The sequence below is a fragment of the Pteronotus mesoamericanus genome, unplaced genomic scaffold (genome assembly GCF_021234165.1).
Source record: "Pteronotus mesoamericanus isolate MK-2021 breed Mesoamerican mustached bat unplaced genomic scaffold, CSHL_Meso_final contig_94, whole genome shotgun sequence".
NCBI lineage: Eukaryota > Metazoa > Chordata > Mammalia > Chiroptera > Mormoopidae > Pteronotus > Pteronotus mesoamericanus.
The window spans coordinates 27869962-27886226 of record NW_026555285.1 but is presented as its reverse complement, the minus strand read 5'-3'; the positions used below and the strand labels follow the sequence as shown (position 1 = coordinate 27886226).

The 16265-nt window shown below is 36.8% G+C and overlaps 1 protein-coding gene across 1 annotated transcript in view; it reads right to left on the bottom strand.

Annotated features, from left to right (window-relative positions):
• Positions 1-16265, bottom strand: part of PIBF1 (progesterone immunomodulatory binding factor 1) — a 177386-nt gene that overhangs the window by 136563 nt on the left and 24558 nt on the right. Inside the window, exons 6-8 of the mRNA XM_054586420.1 lie at positions 7785-7918; positions 441-549; positions 26-207 (exon numbers count right to left, since the gene is read on the bottom strand). Coding sequence (XP_054442395.1) covers positions 26-207; positions 441-549; positions 7785-7918 — 425 coding nt within the window. The remainder of the gene's footprint in view (positions 1-25; positions 208-440; positions 550-7784; positions 7919-16265) is intronic.

Sequence of the window (16265 nt, the reverse complement as noted above, 5' to 3'; positions counted from 1 at the left end):
ATAGGGAAAATAATGCAAATCTTGCCTGGATGCTACATATTTTTCATACATCTCTTCTCTAGCCTTTTTGGTTTCTTCCAGTTGAGCTTGAAGTCTTTCAAGGCGGTCCTCCTCATGGGCACAACGAACACTAAGCTCCATGTTTTGACGGTTGAGATATTCTTTGTCCTTCTGCAGTAAAGTGACAGTCTGCTGCAAGGTTGCTACCTACACATGCACAGAGACAGCATTCAGAGCAATGTCTTCTTTCATTTGCGCTTTTGCTCACCACATAAAAAGGGCTCATTCTTACCTTGCAATTTTTCATCCAAAAACAGCCACTAAAAGCCCCCTTTTTTTCTGGCAGCTACACCAAAAAGGAAAATGTCCCTCCCACAATTCTGCCCTATGTCCACAATAACTGTACAATAAAATACAAATGATTCTATAAGTAAGTTTACCTCTTTTGATAATTCATTTCTTTCTTTAGCTTGAATTGTATGAGAGGCTTCAAGTATTTCATGTTTTCTCCTTAACTCAGTTACTTCCTGTTCAAGTGTATCACGTTCGCTAAAAAATTCAGATACATTTATTTGTTTTTACTATAATAAAATTTAAATACACATATAAATTTTTTACCCCTTTTACAATGAATATTTTAAACGTGATTCCAGGGAACTGAACAGACAGTAGCAGTGGGCCTTCAGTGTCATTCCATAAACAATAGAGTACCTGTTTTTCAAATTTAGAAGGACTCTCTGTTCAAGACCTTGTTCAGATACACACATATGAATGTAATATCTTTAAAAAAAATAAATATGGAGGATTCCGGTCAAGACAGCATAGGTGAACATGGTTCACCTCCTCGCACAACCACATAAAAATTACAACTAAAATATAGAACAGTCATCAATCAGAACCATCAGAAATCGAGTTGATTGAAAGACTGACAACTACAGAATTAAGGAAACCACATCCATCCACCTGGTAGCGGGGTGGAGATGTGGAACAGGCTGGTCCCATATTCACCTGTGGTGGATAAAAATTCAGGAGGGATGTCTCAGGAGCAAGGAGTCCCAGTACCACATCAGGCCCCCCATCCCAGGATTCCAGTGCCAGTCCCCATATAAGTCCCCATAACTTCTGGCTGAAAAAAGCATCAAGGATTGAGTCAGTGGAAGAAACTACTAGAGTCCCAAGCAGTTCCCCTTAAAGAAATACACGGACTTAATCAGACTCACTCCCTCTGAGCTCCAGCACTGGGGTGGCAGCTTGAAAGGCACCAGTGACATACAGGGAGGACCTGAAGTGTCTTGCATCGAGGCTGGAGCTCAGGGACAGCTTTCTCCCAGGCAGAAAGGTGGGCAGAGGCCACTGTCCCTTTTCCAAATCTCCACCTACAGAGCCAAAGAGCTGGCAAGCAAGTGCCATATCTGAGACTCCATCAACCTGGCTAACACTACTTGCCCCAGCCTGGAGATCCCCTGAGGCTCCATCTCACCCAACTTACAGGCCCACTCAACTGTTAGCAGTGACTTTTCCATATGAATGGCTGGTCTTGGCTCATGCTCCACAATTTCCTAAAATCCTATCAAACAACAAACAGCTGGCCTCAGTGAGCCCCACCCAGCACTTCTTGCTAAGTGGTCCCAGGCCCAGCACTAGCAGCAGCCAGCATAGATTCACAGCTTGGCTTTGCCTGGGAATCTCCAAGCCCAGCACAAGTATCAGCCATTTCAGATTGCTTTATAGCTCAGGCAGGGTGGCTCTGAGCAGAACACAGATGGGGGCTGACCTTGGCGTGCACCACCCGGGAAACCCCAGAGCCTGTGTGCCCAGTGGACAGCTACAGACCATATCAGAGCACCACCACCCTGTCCGTGCACAGCTGATCCTCCGTGGAAGGCAGAGGTTGGTTGTCCGTGGTCACAGCCAGTCTATGCAGCTGACTGGCCTGGCTAAGTCCATCCCAGTGACCTGCCAACAGCAATCAAGGCTCAACAACAACAGGAGGGTGTCCTCAGCCCACACGAAAGGCGCACCTCGAGTACCCAGCTTGGGTGATAGGGGAGGCTGTGTCACTGGACCCTATAGGGTGCCTACTACATTAGGTCATGCTACCAAGACAGAGAGCCATAACAGCTCTACCTAATACATAGAAACAATCAGACGGAGGCTGCCAAAATGAAGAGACAAAGAAACATGGCCCAAATGAAAGAACAGATCAAAACTCCAGAGAAAGAACTAAACAAAATGGAGACGAGCAATTTATCAGATGCAGAGCTCAAAACACTGGTTATAAGGATGCTCAAGGGACTTAGTGAGGACCTCAGAAACATAAAAAAAGATCCAGTCAGAAATAAAGAATACTCTAATTGAAATAAAAAAGCACTTACAGGGAAACACCAGTAGTATGGATGAAGGTGAGATTCACATCAATGCTTTGGTACATAAGGCAGCAAAACACAACCAGTGAGAACAAGAAGAAAAAAAAAGAACTCATAAAAACAAAGATAGTGTAAGCAGCCTCTGGAACAACTTTAAGCTGTCCAACATTTGCATTACAGGAGTGCTAGAAGAGAAGAGCAAGAAATTGGAAATCTTATTTGAAAAAATAATGCAAGAAAATGTCTCTAATTTGGTGAAGGAAATAGATATTCAAGTCTAGGAAGCACCGAGAGTCCCAAACAAGATGGATGAAAAGAGGCCCACTCTAAGATACATCAAATTAAAATGCCAAAGTTTAGAGAGAAAGAGAGAATCTTAAAAGCCACAAGAGAAAAGCAGTTAGTTACCTACAGGAGTGTTCCCATGAGACATCCAGCTGATTTCTCAAAAGAAACTTTGTAGGCTAGGAGGGATTGGCAAGAAATATTCAAAGTCATGAAAAGCAGGGCCCTACAGCCAAGATTGCTCTATCCAGCAAAGCTATCATTTAGAATTAAAGAGCAGATAAAGAGCTTCCAAGACAAGAAGAATCTAAAGGGACTCATAATCATCAAACCATTATAGGAAATGTGAAAGGAGACATAAGAAAAAAAGATTAAAAAAATATACATAATAAAATGGCAAAAAATACAAATCTATCAACAATTGGAGCTAAAAATCAAACTAAGCAAACAAGAACGGAGACAGAATCATGAATATGGAGAGTGTTTTGATGGTTGCCAGATGGGAGGGGGGGTGTAGGGGAATGGATGAAGAGGTGAGGGGATTAAGAAGTACAAATAGGTAGTTACAGAATAGCCGTGGGGATGTAAAGTACAGTATAGGAATTGGAGTAGCCAAATAATTTATATGCATGACCCATGAAAATGAGCAATGGTGTCGGGATTGCCTGAGGGAGTGGGGGGGGAGTGATGGGTGGAGGGGTGCAAAGGGGGAAAAATTGGGACAACTATGATAGCATAATCAATAAAATATAATTTTAAAAATTATATAAGCTACACTGGTCAGTAAAGTAAGTAATAATCCTATCAAAAGTACATTCTGGTTTCTTTTCATTAATCATCTTCAATCTTACCTTAAGTCAAAAATTTTCAAGAATTAATACATAGTTCTAACTTTCAATTTGGGGTCAAAAAGGCCTTAACTCATCCCTCTGATTGCACAGAAGATACACAAGCAGGCTTCATGTGACTCTTTCATTCACAAATTGTTTATAATTACCCAGAAATTCTAATTTCCATATTCAAACCAGCTCTTTCCCCCCCACAACCAAGAACTGAACCAAACCTATAATAGGTTTCTTAAAAAAATGAACAGAGAAATAAATTTCTTGCTCTTAACTTACCCTCAACAATCAGAATACAGTCTCTTTGTACTTTATTTCATCGACTCTCCTGGTATTTCCATGGAGAGGGCCATTAAGAATTGTTTTACTTTTCATTAGATTTTCAACAACTCATTTAGAAAGATTTTTTTCTTCTAGTTAGCAAAGTATTATGTTTATGAGAAAAGTAAGCAAAGCATAAGTTAAAAAATTATAGTTATGCATAAAGCCACCAACTAAAGATGCCTATCAGTATTTTATTTTGGTATATATTGCTTTAAGTATTTTGTGTTTTTATACGGAAATGTTTTTAATGTCTCAAAGCAATAATCATACTCCTTTTGCTATGTTTTTATGTAAAATTATAAAATCATGCTACAGCAAAACACCCATGAAGTTGACATCCACAGTTGACAACAGTTAACATTTGTCAATACCTGCACTAAAGTTTCTTAGAAAAAGATAGAACGTTATGAGTAAACTTGAAGTTCCCTGTATTTTCCTCACTGTTCCTGTATCATCCTCTAGGTAGAATGATGAATTTAGTGTTTTTATGTTTTTTACATACTTTTACTCAATAATTGTTAACACTTTTGTCTTATTTACTTTGTATTATTTACTAAATGTTATTGTCAAAATTATTCTGTTGTTAATATATGTGAATAAATATGTATGGATGCACACACACGTATACATGTATCCGACATATATACAAACACATACATGTGCATCCCTCACCCCAGCTATTCAAGAGCTATATGCAGACGTTAGGTCCCCATATCACTATTCACTCTGGATTTTGTAAGAGTAACAACATTCTCTTATATAATCAGAGTATCTTACCAAATTCAGGAGACTTAGTCCTAATGTGGTATCTAAATATACAATCCAGTGGCAAATTTTGTCAGTTGTTCCCAAAATATCCTTTATGGCAATTTTTCCCTGGTCAAGGACCCAATGTATTACCATGCATTTCATTTGTCATGTGTCTTTAGTATCCTTTAACTCTGAACCATTCCGCAGACTTTCTTTGTCTTTTACAACAGTGGTCCCCAACCTTTTTGGTACAAGGGACCGGTTTCACGGAAGACAATTTTTCAGTGGCTCCTAGCAGGCCACGGACTGGTACCAGTTTGGGGATCTCTGTTTTACAACATTGATTAGATTGACATTAAGCACTTTGGGCAGGAATACTATGTATGTGTTTTCAGTAGATTACATAAAGAGACACATGATGTTACTTCATTCATTGGTTGGTGATAGTAACTTTGTCACCTATAAAGGTACCTTTTTGCTCTTTGCAATTAATAAGTAATCTGTGGGAACATACTTTGAAATTGTATATTTTGTTCTTAAACATAGTTTCACCCAATGGTTTTAGCTTTCATTGATGATTCTGAGTTCAACAGTATTATGAAGTTAAAAAATGGTAATTCTAATATACAAATAGATTTATTGGTTGGCATTCTACTGCAAAGATCCTCTTCCTTTGTTATTAGCATGTACTCAGGGATTCTTTTTTTATTCAATGGATTACAACATTATTGTTAATATTCATTTTGATATTTAAGTTGTACCATATTTGGCTAGTTCGAGTGCCTTCAAACTAGCTACTGTGGTGCTGAAATGGACTTAGAGGTAGCAGTATGATCTTCCCGCAGTGTGTTAAGCCATCCTCCCTGTTCCCTCTCCAATACCTTTGCCTGCGGAAAGCGTTTAGAAACAATCACCAATGTAGCAATGACCAGCACCCAAATCTTGATTTCTGAATAGTATTCCCCACTAAATGGAACCAGGGCTGAGGCAATGAAATCACAAAAAACCTGAGAACATTATGTTATGCCAGAAAGTGGGAAATGTCATTAAAAAAAAGAGAGATAGGTACATGCATTTTGTTTTTCAAAACTTATACTTTATATTTGATTTACCCATATAGATACATTAAGATCTATTTTATTTAATGCTTTTAACTGCTAGACAGAATCACATTGTAGAAATAAATCACAATTTATTTTCCATTCCACTACTGAAAAGCATTTGAATTCTTTCTGGTAATTATGAAATTAACATCCATATACCTGCTTCCTTTTTCACATTTGTGAGAATTTATGAAGAACATAAAAGTGATTTTTTTTACCCCAACTTAGCTTGTACTTTTGTACCAGGACATTTTTTTAATCCATTCTTTCTATTGAGTGAACCAAAGGGTTCAGTTTGAGCTCCTCTTACTTGTATGTTTTTCTGTTCCATTTCTAGCACATGAAGATATCTGCCATATTTTTGGATATTATTGGATATTATCATATTATTAAAGATGGGTGGTAAGAGCAGGGGTGTTCATTAAACACGCAGCTTCAGTAATTATCAACTCATGACAACATGGATCGTTTATCCTTCATTCATGTCCATTAGATTATTCTGATCATTACACTTTTTAGTTTTCTCTTTCCATATTTTATGTATTATTGTTATAGATTTATAGTAGCAGAGAGGATATCAAAACACCAACTCAAAGTGTCACTTTACCACCACAATCTACTTCATTTTGAAATGATTCTTTTGAAATCCAGCTTTATTCAAGAGCCCACGGAGTATAGCTCTCATGGATTTCAAGCTCCAATAATTACTATATTTTGACATAACAATACCTACATAATAATACGAACCGCATGTCAGTCATGGTAGGATTGTACTGGGTCCTTATCTTCTAAGACATTACATTTTAAAAGACAGCAGCAACTTCTAAACAAAATAAAAACAACTGATATAAAAATACAATGTAAACCCAACAAAGTGCCAAAACTACATGCTTTTACGCAATGAAGAATAAGATACACGTCAGGAGAATAAAAAGATAAGCCCCGGACTGGAAGATTACATTTGCCAAAGACATATCTGATAAAGGACTGTTATTCAGAGCATACAAAGAACTCTTAAAACTCAACAGTAAGAAAACAAACAACCCAATTAAAAAATGAGCCAAAGACCTTAAGAATACCTCACTAGAGAAGATATACAGATGGGAAATAAGCATATGAAAGGATGTTCCAAATCATATGTCATCAGAGAAGTGTGAATTAAAATAACAATGAGTTATAATGGCCAAAATCCAAAACACTGACAACTCCAAACACTGGCAAAAATGTGAGGCAACAGGAATTCCCATTCATTGCTGGTGGACATGCAAAATAGTATAGCCACTTTGGGATAGTTTGGCAGTTTCTTACAGAACTAAAGATACTCTCAACCATATGACGGTACTCTTTGGTTTTTACCCAAAGAAGTTGAAAACTGTGGCTGTACAAAATCTGACCCATGGATGTTTATAGCAGCTTTATTCATAACTGCTAAAACTTGGAAGCAACCAAGATGTCCTTCAGTAGGTGAATGCATAAATAAACTGTCCAATGTCTAGACAGTGAAACATTATTCAGTGCTAAAAAGAAATGAGCTATTAAGCCATGAAAATATATGGAAGAAACTGAAATGTATATTACTAAAAGAAGCCAATCTGAAAAGGCTCTATACTGTATGATTTCAAATATAGGACATTATGAAAAAGTCAAAACTACGGAGACAGAAAAAGAGTAAGGTATGCCACATAATGACTCCTATGCCCAATAATGACTTTTGCTCAAAGAGAGACTGCATAGATGATGGTGGTCCCATAGGTTATAATGGGCTAAGAAACTCCTATTGCCTAACGACATCACAGCCATACACCATAGAGCCATGCATTACATGTCTGTGGTGGTGCTGATGTGAATGAACCTGCTGCACTGCCAGCTGTCTAAAAGTACAGCACATGTCATTCCAGTAGTAGGCTGTACCATCTCAGTGTGTGTAAGTACACTGTAAGATCTTCACACAATGACAAAATTGTCTAATGATGCAATTCTCCAGAATGTATCCCCATCGTTAAGTGGCATATGACTGTACAAAGCAGAATTAACAATGTCCATGGTAAAAATTCAGGTGACTTTGATGCATGCCAGAAATGAGAAAAACTAACGTAGCCATCTTAACTACTTACCTCTTGACTTTATCATAGTTCTCTTGACGGTAGTCACCTTGCTGAATTAACTGTTTTGTGTCTGCTAATTCTAAAGCCAAACGTTGACATCTATTTTGAAGCTCACAGTAGTTTCTTCGATCTTCTTCATAAGACTATAAACCAAAAGAATATTAAAACATTTCAAAGTAACCACAGTTAACAAAATTCTGTACTGAATTTTTCTGTCCTTTTAATTTTTTTAAAAATCCTTAATTTTTCTATTTAGAAATTTTTCTCTTTAGTAATTTTTCTCGACTCAAGAGACAGGTAATCTTAAACTCCCAGAGTGGTGTTTAAGTCCATTTGTTCAAAACTTCGGCTCTGTTTTTCATAGGGAAAAAGAAAGCACAACTATGTTATACATAACAATGACTACAAATGTTAAATGATGTTTTTCAGCATTTACCAAGTTACTATTAGATGCTTAAGACATGGAAATGAGTGAAACATAGTCCCTGTTCTGAAGTTCACAGTTTACAGATGAAGAGCCATATGAACATCAAATATCTACAGTGAAATACAGTTACTGAAAAGATTAATCACAAAGTTTCAGTGGCAGTATTTGGGGAAAAAACAAAAAAGGTATTTTGTGGCACCTGGAATATGTTTCTACACTTATCTTTCCTCCAATCACCAGACCAGGAAAAAGGAGTAACAGCTACGGAAGAGAGAGGGGGAAGTTAAAACGATAACCTGGCCCTGCTTACAAGTCTCTTTTCTCACGTTCAACACTTCACCCTTCAACCCCAGTGAAGATCGGAATTTCTCCAAATGGACCAGGCTTCCTCTAACATGTTCTCACTGCCTGAATATCTGCCTCCTTCAGAACGCCATCAAATTGATATTCTATATACACTGCCATCATGCAAACATCTTAAGGGCAGAAATTTGGTCTTGCCCACTACTGGCTCTCCATCACTTTACACAGTACTCGGTATACAGCAAAAATGATAATAAATGCTTTTGAAAAAATTAAGAAATAAATAAACAGGGAAATGGGGAAAAGCATGGCACAGGGACGAAGTTCCTACTTATTTTCCCTCTTTGAATCTACAAGATCTTGCAAGCCACCGTTAACTCTACCCCAGAATCTGCCATGTTAAACATATCCTGTCCCAAGTCATTCCTTCTTAAGTAGCAGACCAGTGTGGTCACATTCATTTCACAAATACTGACTGAATTATTTCTATGAGGCTGGTCCTGGCCGAGACACTGTAGATATAAAGATGAGTAAGACACTGTTTGTGTTTCTTTTAACCTATTTAAGCACAACTTTAAAATGTCATTCCCTAAATTTCTATTGAAGGGCTGTTTGAAAATGTAATATGGAAAAACTAAATACGTGTATTTTACTTTAGTGTAGCAGTATGTTCTTCTCCTACACTGATGATTTCCATGAGAATGGAAATTTACTATAGTATTTATTGTAGAATCATAGTTGAGGATACTCTCATCATCATTATCTCAAGAAACAATTTTTTTTTTTTGCTCATCCATGAGAAGTACCACCCCATCCATTCAAGTTTTACCATGAGATTGCAGCAATTCTGTCACATCTTCAGGTTCTACTTCTAATTCTAGTTCTCTTGCTATTTCCACCACATCTGCAGTTACTTCCTTCACTGAAGTCTTCCTCCACAAAGTCGTCCACAAGGGGCAGAATGTGCTTCTCCCAAACTGCTCTAATGTTGACAGTTTGACCTCTTCCCATGAATCATGAATGTTCTGAATGACATCTAGAATCCTGTCCAGGTTTTCTACTTACTTTGCACAGATCCATCACAGAAATCACCATTTATGGTAGCTATAACCTTAAGAATTGTATATCTTAAATAATGAGACTTGAAAATCAAAATTCCTTCTTGATCCATGGGCTGCAGGATGAATGTTGCGTTGGCACACAGGAAAACAATATTGTATATCTCCATCAGTGCTCTTGGTTGATCAAGTGCATTATCAGTGAGCAGTAACATTTTTCAAGGAATCTTTTTTTCTAAGCAATAGCTGTTAAAGATGAGCTTATAACATTAGGAAACAATGTTGTGTTAATATGCAACCAGATACGCTGTCATCTAGGCTTTGTTTTTGCATTTATAGAGCATACGCAGAGTGGATTTAGCATGACTCGTAAGGGCCCTAGGATTTCTGGAATGGTAAATGGCTTCAACCTAAAGTCACGGGCTGCATCAGCCCCTAACCCGACAGTTAGCCTGCCCCTGTGGCTTTAAAGCTGGGCATTGACTTCTCCATAACTATCCAAGTCCTAGATGGCAGCTTCTCCCAATATAAAGCTGTTACATCTACACTGAAAATGTGTTGCTCCACCACCACCTTTAAAAAAAAATTTGTTGTTTAGTGTAGCCACTAAACATTAATTATTCTAGCTAGATTTTCTGGATATCTTGCTGCATCTTCTACATCAGCATATGCCAATTTGTCTTTACCTCATACTTTTGTTATAGAGATGGCTTCTTTCCTTAAACTTGATGAACCAGTCTCTGCTGGCTTCAAGCACTTTCTTCTGCAGCTTCCTCACTCTCTCAGCCTCCACAGAATTGTAGATGGTTTCGGCCTTGCTCTGGATTAGGCTTTGGCTTAAGGGAATGTTGTGGATGGTTTGATCTTCTATCCATTTCATTAAAACTTTTTCCATATCTGTGACAAGGCTGTTTTTCTTTCTTATCATTTGTGCGTTCACTGAGTGACACTTAAAATTTCCTTCAAGAACTTTTCCTTTGCATTTACAACTTGGCTAACTGTCTGATGCAAGAGGTCTAGCTTTTCACCTAGCTTTCTTAGCTTATGACACGCTTTCCTGAATGTATTTAATCATTTCCATCTTTTGATTTAAAGTAAGACTTGTGAGGCTGTTCTTTTCACTTGAACATTTACAGCCCACTGTAAGGTTATTAATTGGCTCAATTTCAATATTGTTGTGTGTCAGGGAATAGGAGAGAGGCCAGAGGGAGAGAGAAATAAGGGAAGGGCTGGTTGGTAAAGCAGCGAGAACATACATGTTTATGAATTAAATCTGCTGTCTCATATGGGCGGCTTTGTAGCACCCTAAAACAATTGTAACAGAAACATCAAAAATCACTAATCACAGATCACCATTAGAATATTATATTAAAAATTTTGAAATATTGTGAGATTTATCAAAATGTGACACAGAGACATGAAATGAGCAAGTGCTATTGGGAAAATGGTGCCAACAGACTTGCTGGATGCAGAGTTGCCACAAACCTCAACTTATGAAAAACACAGTATCTGTGAAGCACAAAACAAGGCACAATAAAATGAGGTATTCTGTATTAAAGACAAGTTTGAGGTCCTTAAATAGTGCTTGTCAATTTGCTACAAGCCACAGAACTACTCCTTACCCTACTGCTTCACACATTTATATTATCTACTTGATTTCTAAAGGCGTATGATTTTTCCATTCCTTGAAAGCAAAACTTCCCACTATAAACAGCAATAATAAACAAAGCAGAATGAGTGCAGATATAAAAATGTTTCTAGGTATTTGGTAGGAAATTGTGGGAGTTTCACTTGAGGACTTCCATCTTCTCTGTGAAATGGAATACCACCAAATCATCTTCTGAGAGAAGGAAAGTGGTGAATGCCTAAAATAACCTCTACAAAAGTAAGAGGACTAGAAAAAAAAGAATCTCAGCACAATTGTGTGGGCCCATTTGAAGTTGGTAACAATAAACTTAGAGTGCTTGTTACTGCCTAAGTGATTCTCTCCAATAGTGCTCAGCTGGAAAAATGAAGAATGAGGTTTTGTCAGGCAGGGTTTGATAAAAAGGCAGTTGGGGAGAAATCAGAGAACAGGGGCAAGAGAAAGAAAGGCTTAAGACTGATAACATGATGAAGAGGGATATAATTAAATTTAAGAAAAGACAGATAAATAAATCACACGGACTGGAAATTCTGTTAAATATATATTGGAAACAGATGACTAAGAAACATGGAAATATAAAAAGTAATATGTGTGGTGATCAACCTGAGTTGGTAACTTCAGAAGTAAATCAGTTCTGAGTGACAAGGAATAGACTGTGGGCCATGAGACTAAGTGGTGAAGTAAAGCAGCAGCAGTCACCAAAGATGAGAAGATGACTAAAATGCAAGGCCAAGGCTGTGAATGAATCACAGAAGTAACCGAGGCAGGAGCTGAGGTGAAAAGGAAGACTTAAATCTAGAGCAATAAAAAAAGAAGAATGTTTCAGGGATCTGCAAATGAGGAAAGTTACATGATGTGGTATCTGGAGGATATGAATGCCCAAAGAAATAAGGGTTTTTGTAAGTTCTAAAACTGCAAAGATCTAAGAAGACATCAGCACCTGGTTCTGAAATACAAGAGTTTATAAACTCCTGGTCCAGAAAGCAATTCCTCAGGAGATATGACCACACACACACACACACACACACACACACACACACACACACATCTTATCTTTAAATATAAACACCCTATGGCCAAGCAAAGCAGAAGCTCAGTATAGTAAGGTTATATATTCTACCAATACTTCCTTTAAAACATCAGCAAAAAAAATTTCTCCCTAAATAAAATTACTACTTTTATATTTTGAAAAAAGTCTACTTCACTTACTATTAGCAACAATAATAGATTAGAGCATAATACTAGAAAATTTTTAAAAAGTAGCATCTTCCCTCAAAATGAACAAAATCCAATGATTGTAGAGAACTTTGATGATAATGTTAACAAGAATAGAAAAGGCTACTTTCATATTATCCCTATGTATTCTTCTTGTCTTAAATTACACACCAACTTCTGTGGGAAGACTCCAAACCCCAATTCTGAGGCAGATGTCCTTATATTTTACACAGTACCTGGTTTTTACTTCTGTTAAAAAAATGTATCACATGTGCTGACACAAGTCATTACTTGCCTCTCACATCGTAAGTTTGAAGGGCGTTTTCCATAATCTGTACCTAGTACTCTGCCTATTTATTATATTGAAGATTTGCAATTAAATTAATGTCAGCCGAAAAGAAGCAAAAGAGGACATTACATAGAGAAAAAGAAATAAACAACCTTTTCAAACATAAAGGGACACACAAAATTTCTAGTCACCAGCCCTTTCTAAATAAAACATTTCTGTATGATAGTAAATGAGTTAACAGCAAATCTCAATTTCCTGTTACAGTAATAGTAATTAAAAATTCACAGAAAAAACAAGGACAATCCAAGTCCAAGAGATTTCAACTGTTCATTTTTTTCTTTTGTTTTTTGGGGTTTTTTTTAAATCTAAAATGGAACTGATTTTGACTACCAGGGTTCAAGTCATTTTTTCCTAGTCCTAAATTATTCACAAAAAGATATAACAGAAGGCTATCTGAATTGTAATTGCATGTTTTCTTGTCTTGCACATAAGCCCTGGAGTTTCTTGAAGAACTGCCTTATCTCTGTATATCCAGTAACCCTTACATAGTAGTTGGACTGGAAATGTTTGCAGAATGAACAAATGTTAAAATATCAATGGGCTATGTGCATTGAAAATAACTTGCTCAAGATGTAGAAAAAGTGACTTTAAAACTTAGTATTTAATAAATTATCACTTTTCCAACTGCAATTAAAAGAACCTCCATTTCTTGATCTGGGTGGTGTAACCAGGCATATTCACTTTGTGAAAATTCAGTTAAGATTTCTTCTGTATGCAACAGAAACATTTTTAAACAGTAAAACAAGAGGCCTCAACTAGGAAAATGTGAAATGGGAGAAGGTCTGCAGGGAGGCTCGTATCTGGCACGGAGAGGGGGACACGTGAGAGTCATACACCAAGGAAGAAAGGGAGCCGGGAGGGAGCAGTGAAGAGATCCTCACTTTTTTTACTCTCTATATTTCTGTTTGACTGCTTGGCTGACACAAAAAAGCTGAAATTTTATATTATATGAGGTTTGACCAGAAGGTATCCAGCTCTGTAATATGAAAAATAGAAACATTTATTGAGGACGATACAAGAGACATTGTATATACGACAATGATACCTACGTTCCCTTCAAATTAGGGGCTGTGGGACCTCACACTGTTCTCCCATCAGCTGCCCTGTCATACTTTCCTGAATCTCGTCAATGCTCTCAAGTCTCTTCCCTTTCAAAGGTGATTTTATTTTGGGAAAAGCCAGAAGTCGCAGGACACCAAATCTCGGCTGAAGGGAGGCTGAGTCACCTGGGTGATTTCATGTTTCACCAAAAAACTCTGCATGAGACGTGATACATGAGCAGGTGTGTTGTCATGATGAAGCTGCCAATCACCAGTTGCCTACAGCCTCAGCCTTCTGAATCATCCAAATAGTTTCCAGGGAGAAATGTTCAAGCGTAACACAAAATTTGATGCAGATTTGTTGCTCTATTCACAATGGCCACACAGCACACATGCTCACTCAACAGCGTCCACTATCCCCACTGACTAGTACAGTGAAGTCATCATTGTTCACACATGGGCATTCGGTCCACTCTCCTTGGCCGCCAGGTTACACTGATGTCACTCTAACTGTTCTTGTTATATTAACAATGGCTGGACCTTTTCTGGACAGACCTTGTATAGTCTTCTAGTGAAGTTATCAGCTATCAGACCTTTCGCATTTATAATGAGATGCCTTTCACTCCCAAGCCTCCTATTTCTAAACATCACTATCTAAGCATTTTAGATTTCCAGAATTTCAGAGATAAAAGATACCCTAGAGATCATCTACTGCCATCTTATTTTCAAGATAAGAACATTAAGGCCTAGAGGGGTTAAATGATTTGTCCAGAATTCCAGAGCTAGAGCTAGAATATAGGTTCCTCAGTTCATACATAATTTGTTCTTTTTTTAAATTTCAAGTTCCAATTTTCTGAGGAATCTGTTCTGCGGAAACTATAAAACAATCAGAAGTTAATAGTATTATTTTCTGCTCAAACCCAGTGTTAAAAGAATTTTAGTTGTAAATTGTATGGGTTCAAATATGGCACATGCATAAATCATAGTTAATTTTGGACTCCCTTTAAAATAATTACTACAATGATTCTTAAATATATATTTAAAAGTCATTTGACAAAATAACATAAAATTTAAATGTTTTCTATGATGTAAAAAATTATTCACAGATGTAATTAAAAAGGCTCCTTTTATATAGTCAGCAGCTGTGTAAACCCAAAGGCACTAACTTTAGATATGACACTCATATCTTTTGTCTCTCACACCACATAAACTGAGAAGAGAGTGGTAACCTATGTATCAAAATAAATCTTTAAAAAATGAAGTGCCCTCCTGCCTGTGGGGAGATACAGCCACTAAAGCAATTGGAAATGGGATATAGCGACATATACCTTAAGGTCAATGGATCAAAGTTTACACTAGTTAGCAGTTTAGTAAAAGAGAACAAATGGTTTGGTTAGCTATTCTGGGAACGTGAGAATTCAACCTTCAGGGTTCTTACAGATTTGGCAGGGTAAAAAAAAAAGAAACTTCAGAAAACAGTTAATATTCATTGAAGTATAAAAACCTGAATAACAAGTCTGTATCGTTAATAAAATACCTCATTTTCATACAAATAAAATTAACTGGATTACTCACATATGACTAGTTAAGATGAGACTGAAGGTAATCTTGCAGTTTTTCTTAATAAATGTAACTTTGTTTCCAAACAAGGAAGTTAATCTTGAACAAAACACTTCTTGCTTCCTAGTTACCAAAGTTCTCATAAGAGAAAAATATTTCACCATTTCCTTATGAAACTTAATAGCTTTATTAAGTGCAGAGTCATTAATGCCCTCCCTACATAGTATTAACATTTTTTTTCTTTGAAATTAAAGAAGCATGATGAAATGAATCTACAACAGCAAAACAGCTGCACATAGTTTAGCTACATGTACTGGTTCACAATTCTTGCTGTAGAGATCTCATAATTAGGAACTAAGAGTATAGCACTTATGAAAACACTAAGTACCACACACAAACTCATATACATAATACAGCTCAAAGTATGCCACCGAATGTTTAACATACACAAATTCACATACACAATATAGCTCAAAATATGCTAGAGACTGTCATCGACACTTACAAACTCTAAACTTGAAAAGATGAGCCCTATTTTCCAATGTTAGTAGCTAGCTATTATTTCCAAATAACTAAAGATGTGGAAAAAAATTATGAAAGAGGATCCCAGAAACCCATTAAAATTGGTATTTCAGGAAAATCAACTTCTTTTTTAAAGGTCAAAAATCATATTCTATTAAATTTCTAAAACAGTTTCACCTTACATCTGCCATGTACTAGCAGGTTATATGAACAAAAGCATAATTAACTGTGTATCTGGGCTTTAACATCTTGAATGTTGTTAGGTATAATTATAAAATCGATGTTTAATACTTGAGACACCTTTGAAAAATTACATGTAATGCCAAAAAGGTTTCAGTTTTTATCATTCTTTCTCCCAGTTAGTAGATTTT